At 37.3% G+C, this 17,794-nt stretch overlaps 1 protein-coding gene across 11 annotated transcripts in view; it reads left to right on the top strand.

The window, feature by feature from the left end:
* WDFY3 (WD repeat and FYVE domain containing 3) overlaps nt 1-17,794 on the top strand; it is a 141,099-nt gene that overhangs the window by 107,138 nt on the left and 16,167 nt on the right. For 9 of the 11 annotated variants that reach the window (XM_090139035.1, XM_090139033.1, XM_090139032.1 and 6 more), the window contains 18 exons: nt 2,526-2,686; nt 3,322-3,551; nt 4,313-4,422; nt 5,241-5,423; nt 6,188-6,345; nt 7,537-7,614; nt 8,495-8,722; nt 9,475-9,528; nt 11,648-11,816; nt 12,019-12,182; nt 13,309-13,457; nt 13,718-13,838; nt 14,130-14,215; nt 14,596-14,676; nt 15,196-15,250; nt 15,588-15,707; nt 16,163-16,280; nt 17,251-17,357. In XM_090139035.1, coding sequence (XP_089995161.1) covers nt 2,526-2,686; nt 3,322-3,551; nt 4,313-4,422; nt 5,241-5,423; nt 6,188-6,345; nt 7,537-7,614; nt 8,495-8,722; nt 9,475-9,528; nt 11,648-11,816; nt 12,019-12,182; nt 13,309-13,457; nt 13,718-13,838; nt 14,130-14,215; nt 14,596-14,676; nt 15,196-15,250; nt 15,588-15,707; nt 16,163-16,280; nt 17,251-17,357 — 2,372 coding nt within the window. The remainder of the gene's footprint in view (nt 1-2,525; nt 2,687-3,321; nt 3,552-4,312; nt 4,423-5,240; nt 5,424-6,187; nt 6,346-7,536; nt 7,615-8,494; nt 8,723-9,474; nt 9,529-11,647; nt 11,817-12,018; nt 12,183-13,308; nt 13,458-13,717; nt 13,839-14,129; nt 14,216-14,595; nt 14,677-15,195; nt 15,251-15,587; nt 15,708-16,162; nt 16,281-17,250; nt 17,358-17,794) is intronic. The other 2 variants (XM_090139039.1, XM_090139040.1) reach the window with 1 other exon arrangement.

The raw sequence follows: 17,794 nt of genomic DNA on the forward strand, positions 1-17,794 counted from the left end.
AAATAAAACTAGGCCTTGCTATCCCAGCATCATCTATCTTGTCCTTTTTGCCTTGGCAGATATTCTGGAACTTATGTTAATTTATTATGGGTGGGATTTTTAAAAGCTATCTTTTTTTCTTTTCCTCCTATTGTAGCAGCACCCCCAGAAATCCCGCTGGGGATTGAATCATCTCCAAAAGAAATGCAAAGGAAGAGTTTGCAAAGCTTGTAACATGTATGTCTATGCATGTTACTGTCCTAGAAGAGCATGTGTATAGATAATGACACGGGTAGGAATGTCACTGGTCAGGCGTGCAGCTGGATTTCAGGGACTTGCCAGTAGCTACTGATCTGCTCTGCCTTAATCCTAGATGTCACGGGGCAGCACACTTTTCTGATAAGATAAACTTGTAAAGCCTCTTCCTTTCTTTTGCTACAGCAAGTTTTTCTTTATTTGAGTGCAGTATATCATAGAATTCCAGAATCATTTACATGACGCTCTGAGTCAGGTTATTCAGAGTCCTCTGCCCTTCTAAGCACTTTATGTAGAGCAGGAGCTTTGATTTCCCTCGATGTTCTTTCTTCAGAGTTATGGCCAACTTCTTCCACGTGAGATGCAATCAGTTGCTGTGTTGCAGATGGGGCAACAAATTAATAAATGTAAGGGAATTTCCAGCAAAATTGGCACTTGCTGGTGGTTTTTTGGGAGCATTTGTACTGTGTTTTTCACTGTAGCTGGGCAGGCGTATGCAACTGATTCCCATCAACTCCTAGCTTTCTTTAGCAAAGTGCATTGAGGGAGCAGTGACGCCAGCTGGTATCACTTATTATCTCATGTTTTTTTAAGTTACTTTTATTTCTAAAAAGGCAAATAATTTTATAAAAGCTATAGGTAGTTCTGCACACATGCAGCTCAAATGAAAGGGAGCACCATGCATTACTGTGATGCCTCAGAATCACAGGAGTATCATTTCTTCTAGACTCTGGAATATATGTATCCCTTTGGGTATATTCATTTGTCTTTGAATTAAGTTATTTATGAGAAACTGTGTCAGGAGATTGTGGACGTGTGTCCTGCTGAGATCACTGAATCACCGTAGGCTGTAGCAATTTTTTACAAGGAATTTCTATTTCTGTCCCAGACAGTGAACCTAGATAAGCATTTGTTTTTGAAACCAGTGTTCTTTGAAAGATTTTTTCTTAGTAAGTGTGGTGGTCTTGATGTTTAAATAGAGTAAACAACTTGACAGAAGAATTCACATCTTCTTAGTTGTTCAAGTATAGTTTCATTTATGTATTTTTTTTTGTGCCAATGTGGTATGTGAGATTAGTTTATTTGCTGGAATATATTAGGTAGCTCAGGGTCATTGCACCATTTGTTCTGTGGAATTGGAATGCACTGGAGTAGAGTTCTATGGCATCGTTTTGTGAAAGCAGTGATCCAACAGATGATTCTCAAATTGGAGGTTGAGTGTACCCACATATGAAGTATGGTTGTTCTGGTTTTATTGGTATTCCATATCATGTCTTTATGCAGCATCTGTTGCTGGTGGTAGAATCAACTGAACTGCAACAACAGGCAATCCTGAATAAAGTCTTGGGTGATGTTTTGGTCTGCTGTCAGACATTAATACAGAAAGGAAACTTAGGGAGTGGAGTGTTAACATACCTCTTCCACCTGTAAGAATGGACCACTAGCAGTATCCATAGTGATTTTTGTATTTTACCCTGTTGGGTTTGTTTTTGTTTTTTGTTTGGTTTTTGTTTGGTTTTTGTTTGGTTTTTGTTTGGTTTTTGTTTGGTTTTTGTTTGTTTTTGTTTGTTTTTGTTTGTTTTTGTTTGTTTTTGTTTGTTTTTGTTTGTTTTTGTTTGTTTTTGTTTGTTTTTGTTTGTTTTTGTTTGTTTTTGTTTGTTTTTGTTTGTTTTTGTTTGTTTTTGTTTGTTTTTGTTTGTTTTTGTTTGTTTTTGTTTGTTTTTGTTTGTTTTTGTTTGTTTTTGTTTGTTTTTGTTTGTTTTTGTTTGTTTTTGTTTGTTTTTGTTTGTTTTTGTTTGTTTTTGTTTGTTTTTGTTTGTTTTTGTTTGTTTTTGTTTGTTTTTGTTTGTTTTTGTTTGTTTTTGTTTGTTTTTGTTTGTTTTTGTTTGTTTTTGTTTGTTTTTTGTTTGTTTTTTGTTTGTTTTTTGTTTGTTTTTTGTTTGTTTTTGGATTTTTTTTGACACCATCTGGTCTGTTCCAGTAAGCATGCTGGGTTGTAATTCCATGTCAATTCTGTGGTAGGATAGGGAAGTGTAATGCTGGATTTTCTAGGATTGCTGTGGGAGTTTAGTGTGTGCCCTGCTCCTCTCGTTTTGGCCGTATCACTGTCGATTTCAAACAATCACTTGCGTGTTCAGTGTAGGTAAACCATTAACTTTTAGCTTTTGTTTGACTGAGTCTTTGCTTCTCTTTTACAGAAGTCCAGAAAGCACAAACACAAGCTAATGTCAATGTATGTATTCAGATTTATTCTTTTTTAATAAAGAAAGCTTTATTGTGCTGTTGCCTAGGTGAAGATGCATCTCTGCCCATAACAAGTGGAGGAAGCTACCAAGTCCTGGTGAACAATGTGTTTTATTTTACACAGCGTGTGGTAGATAAACTTTGGCAGGGCATGTTCAACAAAGAATCCAAACTTCTTGTGGAATTCATAATCCAGCTAATTGCACAGGTAACAGTGTTCTCTTATTAGTTCACTTGAAAAGCCATTTTCACAATTGAAATTAAAATCCACAGAGTGACAATTCTGAGCAGCCTGCATACTATTTGGATGAGGCCTGTTGCAGGGTAATTGTGCAGAATGGGTAGATAAGACTCAAAGAAGTTTTTAATTGTTTACATGCTACTGGACTGTCTCCAGTCAGCACAGAAGTGTGTTTTCTTCTTTCATTTTTCACTGAGCTTTTCTGGCACATCTTGTTAGTGTGCAGTACTTTATTATGGAGCAATTGAGTTAAAACTACTTTCAGATGAAATTGTGTTTTTGAAATCCTCAGAAAGCTTCCTAAATTCACCTTGGAAAATATTTTGAGAGTCTCCTCCTGTTCTTTTCTTGGAAACTGTTGGTTACTTCTGCTTTTGGAAATCAGAGAAAATAACAGTAGTTTGATATTCGTAGGTGTTGAAATCTTAAATGTATTATCATGTACTGACATCATTTTGGCTCTTGAGATCACTGGAATTGATGCTACTGGTATTGGAGCAGCAGCATGAATCAACACGTGGGAAGATTATCTGCCTGTAAATTGATTTACATGCTGCCATCTGATGATGTATTTTTTGTTTTATTTCTTACCTTACCATCAGTCAAAAAGAAGATCTCAGGGACTATCGCTGGATGCTATTTATCACTGCCTGAACAGAACTATCTTATATCAGTTCTCAAGAGCACACAAAACTGTTCCTCAGCAAGTGGCTCTCCTTGATTCTCTGAGGGTCCTCACTGTGAACAGAAATTTAATTTTGGGACCTGGAAATCATGATCAAGAGTTCATCAGCTGTCTAGCTCACTGCTTGATTAATCTGCATGTGGGAAGGTAAGCATCTCAGAAATTTATTTGCCTTGTGAACAAGTAAGCAAAATGTTGATGACAATTTGTAACCTTAAAGCCAGTGAAATGCAAGGAAAATCAAGTGATTCATTTAAATGAAATGATATTTGAAGAGCTCAGATTTAAGGAACAGTCTTACTTTTTCTTACAGAGGTATTTTAAAATAATAGATATCTAACTGTTTTGTTATTATGCTTTGACACTATTATGTGTTTTCAAGGTAGAAAGAAATGCTGGTGCTAAGTATTTGTCAGAGGGATCTGTCACTAGATTTGCTGTCTGTAGAGTCATTTAGTATGTATTTTTTGTTTTACTAATTTGGATGTTTGAATAAGTCTAGTCAGGAATAAAATTAGATAGATATGACCTAAGCTGATAACAGCCATTGTCGTCTTTACTCCAAATGCCTGACTAGCATTTCTATTTTTCTTTCCAAAAAGTTATGGGACTTCAGTTTTATTCAAAGTCATTTGAGAAGTATCATCAGCATAAACTCAAATGTTCTCCATTGATGGCCTTGGCCACACTGTGTTTCTTCAGTAATTACTGCTTCCTTTAGTAACATCACTGTTCATATCATATCCTCTTTCAAAAACATTCAGTTTTCCTTGTGACTGTATATCCTTAGAACTCAGGTGGACTCAGTGTGTTCCTATAGCAGCACACATCTTTGTGCTTCAATCATTGGGAATCAAAGGTTTTAGTTTGTATTTGTTTCTGGTTGTTAATTCATTGTGTATTTGTAGCAATGTTGATGGGTTTGGATTGGAAGCAGAAGCCAGGATGACAACTTGGCACATTATGATCCCTTCAGATATAGAACCAGATGGAGTCTACAATCAAGATGTCAGTGAAGGTAATCTCAAGTGATCAGGCCATGGATGTCTGCTAATGCTGCTTCTTTATTGTCATCAGTTGTCTTTTACTCCCATTATTCTTTGGACAGGAGTGTGTGTGTGTGTGTAAGAACAACAAAGAAAAACCTTGAAAACACTTTGAACACCAAGACAGACATAATCGGGAAGAGAACTGTTTGGTAAAAATAGCAAGTGGTCCTCATTTTTTGCTGGACGTGCACTAGAATTAGAGATACCACTTTGTATGCACTGAATTGAATGCAGTGTAAATGGCTCATTTTAAGTATGCCCCGTGCTTCTCTATCAGCTGAATGTTACAAGAGCATAGTTAAGACGTAAATGGTATAAGGTGTAAAATATCATTAGGATCATTCTTTCATGGGGAATTTATGAACTGTCTGTGGAGAAAAAGGATTGTGGTTTTGATCTTTTTATATGTTAATATTTATGCATGTGTGTATTAATACAGACAGAAAAAAAAGTAATTTGTATATGTATGAATTTGTGCGTATAAATGTGTAATCTGTAAACTTCTCTTTAATCCTGTTTTGTTGGTCTATGCATGAATGTGGGATAGAAATCACAAATAATTGGAGCTGATGTTTCAGATTCACAGAGGAAAAATGTCAAAATCGATCTGTAGATACTATCTAACAGTATATGAATGACAAAAAAGTGTAGTTAAAGACATTTCAGAAATCAAGACAGAAGGGAAGAACCTTGAGTGAAATTGCTTAGTTTATTCAATCTGCTGTAAAAGTACAAGTTCAGGAAGCACTGTAGAGAACTTGCTGTTTGTGGTCTTGCACTGCTGCAGGTCGCCAGCTTCTTTTAAAAGCTATAAACAGAGTGTGGACGGAGCTGATTCACAGTAAAAAACAGGTTTTAGAAGAAGTTTTTAAAGTGACGCTGCCTGTCAATGACCGTGGCCAAGTGGATATAACTGTTGCAAGACCTTTAATTGAGGAAGCAAGTTTAAAGTGTTGGCAAAATCATTTGGGTAAGTGCAGCTGAAGATCTGTTCTGCGTGGTAGCTTTCCCCAAGGTGAACCACATGCACTGGATGATTCGATATAGGACTTCCTTTTTTGCATCGGTAAATACTTATTAAAGTTCAATATCTATGATTCAGAAACAGCACTGGGTCTAGGAAAAACTTACACAAGGTCCATACATGGGACATTCAATAGTTTTGCAGATCCTAGTGATGTCTTGTGTTTCTGTGCAAGCATATACCAAAGAGTGCCTTATGGATTGCAGTGGTGGTGGGCTGGTTCACTTATTTGCCTTACCATGAACACTGCTTATGATGACCTGTTGGACCTTCCTTAGAATTGGATTTCTACAGATACTGTCTCCCTTCCTTGGAATGTCCATTTTGTTTTTAACGCATGTAGTTCAGCAAAACTGAAATGAGTTGGTGTTTGGAGGGAGGGTAAGTAACAACTTACAGCTCATAGACCTTGATTTTGATAATTGATGAAAGGAGTCACAGATCTGTTAATCAAGTTAATCCGTTAATCCTTTTAAGTGCAAAAAATACCGAGATTTCTCTTGGTAATCTTTCTTTTAAAAAACAGCAGCAATGCTACAACAACAACAATAGCAACAACAAATCAACTTCTGCCTTTAAAAATAACAAAACAACACACTACTCTGACAAGCACACAAAGTTTTTGAGAGCAATGGAGATTGTTACTCTATTTAGTGAAATACCAGTGGCAACAACGAAAAAAAAACCAACACAAAATCCTTGTTTTTCAGCCCATGAAAAGAAGTGCATCAGTAGAGGGGAGGCTTTGGTTCCAAGCACACAGTCCAAGCTTTCACGAGTCAGCAGTGGGTTTGGCCTCTCTAAACTAACAGGTTCTAGGAGAAACCGGAAGGAGAGTGGACTCAACAAACACAATCTCTCTACACAGGTAATTTTGCTTCATAAAATGCAGTCTCAAATCCAGCATTATATGTTTGGAGTATATGGTAAATGTTGCAGTATGAAGTGTCTCTTAGGGTGTAAGGTGACAGCTTGTGCTTGGTTTTCCCATTCCTGAATACTGAGACTGTTCTTTCTTGCTTCTGTGTGGCCTAATCCAGCAGGTGTATCTGCCTACCTGGAACAGTAAGTTGAGAGTTTAAGCTCTCTGCTCAACTGCTCTGGTTAACTGAGTCTTAAATTCAGTTTATCACAGCATTTTATAATAGATGTCAAGGTAGTTGCTTGTCTAAAAAATGAAGACTAGTGGAGAAAACTGTACTCTCAGTAGGACACAACCTGATGGAACATTGTAAAGAGTTCGTATAAAGTATTTGGGACAGAAAACAAAGGAAAGAGGGTTACTAAAAGTTTTGGAGGATTGAGTTCTTATTGTAATAACCACATGAAATAGTGAGGAGACATCAAATCATGGGAGGCAGATGTGTTTCTGCCGTAAGAAAATGTGTAACCTATAGACTTCATCAGGAGTTGTGCCCTGTGTAAATGGAAAAGAAGCTCACCAGTTCACTTGCTCATCTGGGAGTTATACACTGGCTTTGATTTAATAAAGAATGCTTAATGTTCACAGTCCTTTTCCTGGTAAACAGGCACACACATTAAAGTGAAAATGAAGAAATCCCCAGGCTCAGCAGAGAACATCTGTTACCAGACATGCCATTACATGAAGCAAAGTGTGAAAGCAGGTGTTTTTCCATACAATATGACAGATGTTGTTAGGGTTTCCATCAAATTTGGTCAGCATCTACAAAATATTACTAGAAAATGGAGAATAGTAGTAATATTTCTCAGCTATTGCCTTTTTTAGCTATTTAGGAATGTTCTGTACCATCAGTCACGTACTTTCATTTCTTAGCAAATGTTTGCCCTCTTCTCTTAAACGGTATCCCTATACATGAGTTCGTTGCTGTAAAAACAAAGAAAACCATGAAAACACCCAGATAAAGCAAAACCATAAAACAGCCTTGAAAATACAGTTGCGTGCAGTAGTTTAAAATTAGTCCAAATCATTTTTTAAGCAGATAGTTTTTGTGAGCAACTAATGGTTATTTATTTATAGCTTTTCCATAACTTGCTTCTATGAAGTCTGAATCTGTCCATCTCCTTATCTTACTATTAGGAAATTTCCCAATGGATGTTTACTCACATCGCAGTGGTTCGAGACCTCGTTGATATGCAGTATAAAGAATATCAGGAGGTATGGTTCAGAGAAGTACCTGAAACTGGTATTTTTGACACGTGAGGTTGTACAGCTCCTGTTTCTCAGTATATGGCTTATGAAGTATTAGAAGCTTGGTGGTGACACACTTCAGTGTATAGATACAGATATTTTAAGGATGCTTTCTTAATGCAGTCAAATAAATGAGGAAAATTAATTTTGATTTTGTTGCAGCAGTGCTATCTAAGTTAAATCTTAAAGGTTTTGTACACTGTTTTAGAAAGCCATCGTGTTTCTATCCCATTTCTTTTTTCAAATACTACTAAAGATTCTTGGAAAAAGAAGGCATAGAGAAACTTTGTACACAAAGATAACTTTTACTGTAGCATAAAAACATAGCTGTTCTGTGCCTCCTAGAAGCAAATCATTGTACCCTGGGTTTTGTTCCAAGCGTCCCCAAAGTCCTTTGGTTCAGTGTAGCTTATTCTGCAGGAATAAGTTACTGAAAGCAAAATTCCACCAGATAAGCTTTGCTTTATTTAATTTCTCTCTTCTATTTAAGTGTTGTAGGAAAACCATCCAAAATTCCTAAAATCCCTTTTCAAAATCAATGTATTAATATTGCATATGCTCGTATTTGCCATTTACAAATACATTCAGTTGCAGATTAAAATCAAAAGCAGTTTGTTTATCCTCTTTTTTCCTCTTCTGCTTAGAGGATTACAGTATGAAGCTTGATTCTATGGTAGCTGAGACTGAAAATCTCATTAGAGTGTATTACTCTAATGAGTATTTCTTTAATGCTCTTAGAAATTTCAGTTACAAGACTTTTTGTAGTATAAGGAAAACATCTGCTCATATTGGATACGGGCTTAAAGACATAGCTTTTAATGCTTTATATAAACATGTTTGTATCCAGCGTCAGCAGAATGCATTAAAATATGTGACAGAAGAGTGGTCTCAGATTGAATATGAGTTACTACGAGAGCGAGGTTTGTGGGGTCCTCCCATTGGTTCCCATCTGGACAAGTGGATGTTGGAGATGACTGAGGGGCCCTGCCGAATGAGGAAGAAGATGGTGCGAAATGACATGTTTTACACTCAGTATCCCTACATGCCTGAAGCTGAGCAGGAAACAAACTTGCTGGTAAGTAATTCAAGATTTGTTGAGAGAAATTTTATGCCCTGTTGTAAAATAAAGTTGTTTTTTTTTTAAGTGGCTCTTTAAGATGCATATTTTACTCTATTCGTTTATCAGCATATCTGTAAGTCCTAAATGATTGGTAAGATCTGGTTGTTCTTCACAGTATGTTTAGGGAATGGACTAGACTTCTCACACCTCAAAATGGAGTGAAATTGAGACCTCTGCCTGTTCCAAAATATGGTGTGGTGTGCTCGTGTTGGTGAGCAGCAGAGGCATCTTCACTACCAACAAGAAGCCATAAAATGCCATACTTATGGATGGGAGATTTCTGTTTCAATTCTTGGCCTAGTGCTAAAGAACACTTAAACATAACCAAAGAAAAATGCAAAAACCAAGCAGGCCTATGGGCATTGGTTCGGGTGTGCTTTCACTGAAAATCTGTGACCATGAACATCGACCACTTAGGCAAAAATGCACATAACCTTTGAAAGCTTGGCAATTAGTTCCTGCTTGCTTTTAAGGAATGGAGCATGCAGGATATTTTTTTCTCTAACCAAGAGTGAGTGTTAACATACTTAAGATGTGTGAACAAAAAACACTGTATAGCCAGCATTACACTATTAGATGTTTTTGTCTACTTCCCATCTGACTCAGGCTAGCTCTAGTGATGGTTAAGTTCACACACAATGGAGAACATCATGCCTTCTTCTCAAGTGTTCTTTTTCTGATGCATATACTTAATGCCCTGTTTTCAGTCTGACCTCTCAAGTAGACTTCCTGAGACAGCTGATGATACCGTTCCTCAAAAGGTAAAGAAACAAATACACTGACTGAAAGAATGTCAAATAAATACAACTTCTTTGTTTCTCCTGCATGTTGGGTAATTTTAACAAGGCTTCTACATTTGGCTTTCAACTTGCTCTTTCAGTATGTATTTCCAGGCCTAAAGATGTTGTTTTCAGTATTCACATTAGAGGACTTCACTGTGCTCTCCTCAGCCTTCACCTAAATACAGCTTTCTGTAGCTTTTCCCTTCTTTGCTGCACACTAACAGGGCTGTGTTGGGCTGTGCTGTCACTGTTCTCACTGTGTACAGAGTTGTGGGTTGGGGTCTGAACTAATGGTCTATAGAAAATGTTTAGTAATGGGCAACAGGAAGAGGGTCTGCTGAGCAAGTTTTTCTTTCCCCTTTTTGATCGTGGGCTGAAAGATCTATTTTTGTTAGCACCGCAGTCAATTTTCTTTCCTTCAAGTCTTATTTTTTATTAATGATGTTTACACTTTGTTTCAAAATATGAATTTGAGCTTAAAAATAACAGAATTGTTTAAAACTGGCTGCCCTGTGGGCTTTTCCATGTTACACTACTTGTCTGTTAAGTGACATTCACGGCCTTGCCCATCACTAAGTAATATGTACTCACTCCTTTTAAAATACATTCAACAATAAACTAACACTAATAAATGAAAGCTATTCTTATGTAGAATATGCAATATAAATTGTTGCTGTTTCCCTTTCCTTATGTTAATAGGGCTTGTTTGGATTTTTCATTCTAGCATACACATCAGTTGTTACCACTGAAGTGTTAAAGGAGCAAAGGCTTAGTTGAGCATAAGTCTGCAAAATAAATCACAATACCTTACATCTTTGAGTTTTGAGGCAGCCAATTTGACCTGAAGTAATGAATCTCCATTTTGCCAATCTTAATCACTTAGTCATTGCAAGCATGTACTTGTAATGGAGCTAATTTATTTTTAAGGGTCCTTTAGTTTCCCACTGCATAATTGTCCAGATAAACAACAACAAAAAAAGAAAATCACATTTTATGTATTTCCAGATACTACTACAGAGGTGAACAAGTTAAAAACATAATTGAAATGGCAATTGATACTCTGCCATAGCACATAATTTAAAGCACTGGACTGTACATATGGTAGTATTTTGTAATTATCCCAATATAATTTCAGAAATAATGGGAAATTATGCTACAAAGTTAACTTTTTTCTATGAAGAGCTGAAAGTGTTCACGGACTGAGCATTCTAGAGGTGTTGGGTTAAACAGTTCTTGTAGAAGAAAACTTTCAACTGAAATATTAAATCAGTGGGTTTTCTTCCATCCAAGTGCAACAGTTTGTTTTAATTTGAGAGAAGTTCTTGGCTCTGTAATAGCTCTTATCCCTGCTTGTTTCTGCAGTGATGTTTCTGACAGTGTCCTCATTTAGATGCTACTTTGATTTCTAGTATTACCTCTGTAATTAAATGAAGAACCTAAGAGTTAACATGCTAAACAAAAGACCAATGCCATGCCACCACCATATTGAAATACAATATAATCCATTGTGGTTACTGATGATTCTTGATGAATTCTAAATGGATCTTTTTATGCCAGTTTCATGAGGACCTTCAAAATATGTATTAATGAAAGAAAAAACCGAAGTAGTTAATTTTTGAGCCTTACATTCAGGTTCCCGTCTCTTTCAGTCAGTATCAGCTTCACTTATTTTAATCTTTTGTTGAGTTTATTCAGACCACTGTCTAGTTTTGCAGCAGCTGTCTAATGAATGAGCTGCATGTGCTGCAGGGAGCGCTGAGAGGGTAGAAAATATCCATTTGATCCATCAGGCTTCAGCAAAAGTATCCCACCTGTCTTTTGTGACATCTGTTGTTTGTTACCTAATAGCCATACTCAGTACTTCCTGTGCTGCAGATTTAGCAGCAGGCTTTTCCACAAACCCACTGTTAATTCAGTGGCTGAATAGCTCCTCTTAAATCAGATTGGATCCAGGGTGGAGTCCTTGTTCTCGTATGTTTCGGTGTACCACTGCACATGCACAGAGCACATTGTAGGCATGCTCCATGCTGCACACCACGTCCCTGAAATGTGTGAGAAGACTTGACTGACCAAGTGATTGTGTTCAATTATTTCTAAGAAACCTGCTCGCTACCGAAGGGCTATAAGTTACGACAGTAAGGAGTACTACATGCGCCTGGCATCTGGAAACCCTGCCATCTTCCAGGACACCATAGAGGAAAACACAGTGGGTGAAACCACTCAGCAGGAGCCAGAACATGGGGAGGACACAATTGCGAGAGTCAAAGGTTAGATCACTTTTTCTGTCCTGCTCCAGTTTTTTAAATTTGTCTGCCTTTATATATTCCATTACATTTGCACTGAGATAAACATGTTGGGCTCTGTTTTCTGCCTTAGCATTGGATCAGCAATTTTAAACTTGAAGAGGTTTTTCACAGTGATCATTTAATTCTCATTGTTTAAGATTTTATCTTCATTCTTCTTTTCTAGGCCTAGTGAAGCCTCCCCTGAAACGGTCTCGCTCTGCTCCTGATGGAGGAGATGATGAGAACCAGGAACAGTCACAAGATCAAATTGTCGAGGGCAGTTCGATTGATGAAGAAGAGAAGACTGACAATACAACTTTGCTTCGACTTCTTGAAGAAGGAGAGAAGGTATTGTGTACTGCAAACAAACAGCATTTACTATTTTGGAATTTCTGCATTGCATGTAGAGAGCAGAAAATAAACATCTTTAAATGCTTTTCCTGATCTACAGCTGCATCTGCTTAATATTCCATCAGGTGCTTCTTGTAATATCTTTGATAAGAAATGTGTGCTTCAATTCAAACACTGTACTGGAAACTTTTTTTTTTTTAACTTCCTACCTACTAAGGAAAACCAAACCTGTCCTAGAACTGAGTCAAAGAATCATAGAATCAAAGTTTGAAAAGATCTCCAACATCATCCAGTCCAACTGTCCACTGACACCTCCCCACTTAACCATGTCCTTCAGTACAACATCCAAACATTTCTCGAACCCCTCCCTGGGCAGCTCATTCCAGCACCTGACTACCCTTTCAGAGATAAATTTTTCCTAACATCCAACCTGAATCTCCCTTGTTGCAACTTGAGGCCATTCTCTCTAGTCCTATTGCTAGTTATATGGGAGGAGAGACCAACTCCCACTTCACCACAGCCTCTTCTCAAGTAGTAGTAGAGAGCTATAATGTTTTGACTGAGCTTCCTCTTCTCCAGATGAAACAGTCCCTGTTCCCTCAGCCGCTCCTCATAAGACTTGTCCTACAGCTGTTCTCCCCTTACGTGGTTGGCATAATGAACCGAAAGAGGAAGTGCGTGTTGAAAATGTAAATACTCTACAAACTGATCAGTTGTTCTCATCATTAGAATGAAAATTCTGGACAGTGAATATTTTATCCCTAAGAACAGCATTGAAAGGCTGCTCTGGTTATTTCATTGTTCCATCTTGTCTGAATTATGTCAGTAAATGTGTGATCAGTCAAGTTGGTTACAGTTTGTAGAATATGTCCAAGAAGCCATACGTGTATGAGTAAGTTAGTAAACTTACCAATCTATATCATACAGAGGAAACTTCCTTTAAACTACTTTCTCAATTGCTGATTGCCAAGGTTATGTTTTTCTCAAATGAGTAGGAAAAATAGCAAAATTTTTACTGCATCTATGCATAACAAAGCAGTGTCTGGGACTGGTTCTAACAGAGCAATGGTCTGAGTCTCAGCTCATTGACCTACTTTTGCTAAGTGCCTGTTTTTCATTTCAGATTCAGCACATGTACCGCTGTGCTCGGGTACAGGGCCTTGACACTAGTGAAGGGCTGCTCCTCTTTGGCAAAGAGCACTTTTATGTAATTGATGGATTCACCATGACAGCCACCAGAGAAATACGCGACATTGAGACATTGCCTCCAAAGTGAGTGAATGAGTTTAATCAGTCTTTAATAGGCAAACAGCAGATATTTAATGAAATTTTTTCAGGGGTCAACTACAAAATAATGTTGAAATTGCTGACAATCTCAGGAGTTCACAACCTCTTGTGTTCACAAAATACTAAGCGTGATGTGGTTTATTGTGAAACAAGTTCTTTCTGTGCTTGCATTCTCGTATGAATGAAAAGAATGATTCTTACAATGCATCTCTTTTAATCACTTTCCTGTTTATGCTCTTTTACAGGATGCATGAGCCAATCATACCAAGGGGGGCAAGGCAAGGTCCAAGTCAACTCAAAAGAACGTGCAGCATTTTTGCATATGAAGATATTAAGGAAGTACATAAAAGGAGATACCTTTTGCAGGTAACTTGTGTGGAGGTCATTATTTGGCAAGTGAAAGCTATTCATTGTGATGAAATACAAGTCTAAATATCTGATCTTGAACTTTTTGGTCTACTGTGACTTAGTTAAATGGGTGAATTAGTGGATTTTAGTGTTCTGAAAAGAGACCAACCGGTCACACTAGGCAAAGTGTGCGTTGCAATACATTTTGTGTCACGTGTAGCTCAGCATAGCCAAACTGGTTTATTTCTGACCTTTGAAGGTGACAAACAGATGTGTTAGTGGTGACCTGTTTGTCTTGTTTGTTTTTAGCCAATTGCAATTGAAGTTTTCTCAGGAGACGGACGAAACTATCTTCTGGCGTTCCAAAAAGGGGTCAGAAATAAAGTTTATCAGAGGTATTGTAAAGTAACTTAAGTTAGGATATTTAATGTGATTATTTGCAAGTATCTGTCTTGAGTCATATTTGAGCCTGCAATGATTTGCTAACAAGATTGCAAGTGATTGGTGTGAGACAGTTCATAACTCTGTAGCAAATACAGTATGGCACCATAGAGCCACTAGGAAGCGCTATTGCCTGTATGCTGAACTTGCTGCATGTGGTCTGTATGAGAGCTGTGACAGCGAGTGTGGATGTGGGGAGAGAGGGGATGTTCTGGTTTTGTTAAAGATGTTACACAGCTGCTCAGAACAAAGTAATTGTACCAGATGCGTTCATTTCTAAGAAGAGATGCCTATGTCAGACACACTAATGGTAATCTTCTAACTGTCGTTGCAGGTTTTTGGCTGTGGTGCCATCTCTAACTGACAGTTCGGAGTCGGTGTCTGGACAGAGGCCAAACACCAGCGTAGAACAAGGGTAAGCTTTGCCATTCCTCATAAGCTCTTTATCTCCTTGGTTTCAAATGTTTACCTTAAGGTCCAGATGTACTGGGAAGTTCCTGTATAAATCTCTGCTTATAACTGGGTAATGCCAAATAAATATTAATTTTATGCTCTAACTTCTCTAAATGTTCTTGCATCATTGATGCTTTTGGTATGTATTCCTACAAATACATATTTTCAAGATTAAAGTTATTGGTACATTTTGAAAGAACTGAAGTTCCAAAACTATTTGGCTTCTCTGGGTTGTTAGATATTTTCCTCAGTAGCAGCCTCAGCAGTTTGAATGTGCACTGAATTGCATGCATAATGTGCATTATTTTAACAGTCTGTGCTGAAAAATAAAATGTGCACTGCTAAAGCAAAAAGGAATGAAATCTATTTTGCCTGATTGTAAAATTTGTAAGTTTTAGTCTCAGCATTTTGAATTACCTTATGAAGATGCAACTCAAATTCTATTAATAAGTCAGAAAATGTACTTTCTTCTTCTAACCAGGTCTGGCTTGCTTAGCACTTTAGTGGGAGAGAAATCTGTTACTCAAAGATGGGAAGTAAGTGTGATCATTTTTTTTTTTTATTTTTTAATTGGATATTTTGTAGTGGTATATACTCAGTATACCTGAGTTACATCCTATGAACAAGTACTGCTTTAGAAAAAGTATCTCAGTACTGTAACTGGTTATATTTCATGCTCAAATTATATTTAATTTTGGGTATATTTCATCATGAAATACTAAATGATTCTATTTTTAAAAGTATAGAGTTTGGACATTGTTATACTGAAGTAAGTTTCCTGTGTTTGGAGAGAGCTAATGCAAGCACCTGAGAAGTTTGACAACCCAGTTGATTGAAGTGGAGTCTTTACAGCTCTGTTATGTCTTCCTTCAGAGAGGAGAAATCAGTAATTTCCAGTACCTGATGCACTTAAACACCCTGGCGGGCCGATCCTACAATGATCTCATGCAGTACCCTGTCTTTCCCTGGGTCCTCGCAGACTATGATTCAGAGGTAAATAAAATGTTCTATCAGTCTAATAGTAATTTGATTGAGAGGTAAATAAAACATACAATCAGCGTAATAGTAATTTTTTTGCGTGTTTGAGTTGTATTACGTTTGGCTTGCACTACCTCCGTAAAACCAAGGTGTATCTTTATTGCCTTTTTTGTATTTTCATCTGTTTTGTAATGTCCAGCCCACGTGGTCAGTGGTTAGGATAGTGGAGGTGCTTGGCAATCTCATGCAGGAAGGCCTTTGCCCATCCTGATTTTATGGGTGCTAATGGACAGGTGAAGGCCCACGTTCACTTTGTACTAAGGCAGTTGCATCTCCTTTGTGTAGCAGCGTGCAAGAGTGCAGCAGTAAGTTTTTGCATTAGCTTTCTGAAGTATATCTTGAAGGATGTTGTGTCCAAAGGGAAAGCACATGTTTTTAAAATTGAATTGATGTTTGTTTTATTTTTAAAGGAGTTGGATCTTACAAACCCCAAGACATTCAGAAACTTGGCAAAGCCCATGGGAGCTCAAACAGAAGACAGGTTGGCCCAGTACAAGAAACGATACAAAGACTGGGAAGATCCCAATGGTAAGAAGTGGTATATGCTGCAGGAAGAGGACACAGGCACGAGCCTGCCACAGTTCAGGAAGATGATGTGAATTTTTATTACGTGTCTCAAGACTTCTGGATGTGGATATGCAGAGCCCTACCGTGGGCTATGAACAAATATTAAATTAGAAGCAAAGGATTATTGTTACACTGCTGATTTTTAAATCTGACCAGCATGTGTTTATATATAGAAATAAAGACAAAACAGTTGTTTTTCAAAACAGTTCAGTGATGTCTAAAGGCTAGAAATGGGCAAGTACAGAAGAAACACACATCCAGTTGTCTCTTTAACTAGTACAGGTTGAGCGCTGCTGGAAGGCTGTAAGTTGTACAGAGAAATGTGAATACCTCTGCAGTAGCAGCAGTTCAGCTTTTTCATTTCTGAGTTTGATGTATGATTTCCTGCTCAGGAAGTACTACTTTCTTGCTACTATCCAAAAGAAATAGAGGCACTAGAAATTCTTAAGTTTGTAATGCTTCAAAGTGAATCACAATCAAGTTATGTATTCTTCATTTTAGATGTTATTTTGGTTGTACGAAATCTGTAGCCAGAATTTCTGAGAATTGTTTCTTCCCAAGCCTTATTTCCAGAGTTATCAAGAAGAATGAAAATAAACAAATGTTCCATCAGCAGAAATCACCATAGCTGTATTGGAATGCTTCACGCATTTTAAATTAAAAAAAAAAAAAAAAAAAAAAGACTGACCATGTGGTCCTGCTGGGCAGAAGCCCATTGAATTACAGGTACTGCACTGCAGCTCTAACTGAAATAGCCACGAGAAATCATACAGTTTTTGATGACTTGAGAATGAAAGTTACAAGTGCCAATTTTAAACGTGTCCACGATCACAGGCTAAATATAAGGCAGAGCAGGTTAGTACTGTCACCAGTAATTGCTTCATCTAACTGCTTTATTTCTTCTATGTGCATGATGTTTAATGTTCTGCAGGTGAAACTCCAGCTTATCATTATGGGACCCATTATTCATCTGCCATGATAGTGGCTTCCTATCTTGTCCGGATGGAGCCTTTTACGCAGATTTTCTTACGACTACAGGTAAAAAGTATAAGACCTCACTTTCTATATCACTTTCCTGCTGTGCATTTGAGATCTATGTGAGAAAATGAGATCTCGTTTTTTTTTTTTTTTTTCCATAAAACATGTTAGGAAAAAAAAATCAGTTGAGTGATTACAGGCTGGATTGGTCCAAAAATTGTTAAGGTTACTTAGTAGAAGATGCAATGAAATTCACATTTCTTCATAAGGTTAGAATGTTTTGAATAAATGTATGAACAAAATAACACAAGGCAAAAACCAAAGATGATTTTACTGTGAAAAAAGTTACATTTTTAATCAAGCTTTATTAGAGTGCTGTTGAAAGAGTTGTATACCAGTTCCTTAACATCTTCACACAAAATTAAAAGGTTCTTTTTTAAAAAACCAGTACTTCTATCCCAGGAGTTTGTTACTGAGTGTTAAAATAAACTGAGTGT

The sequence above is a fragment of the Phasianus colchicus genome, chromosome 4, assembly GCF_987193195.1.
Source record: "Phasianus colchicus chromosome 4, bPhaCol1.hap1.1, whole genome shotgun sequence".
Taxonomy (NCBI): domain Eukaryota; kingdom Metazoa; phylum Chordata; class Aves; order Galliformes; family Phasianidae; genus Phasianus; species Phasianus colchicus.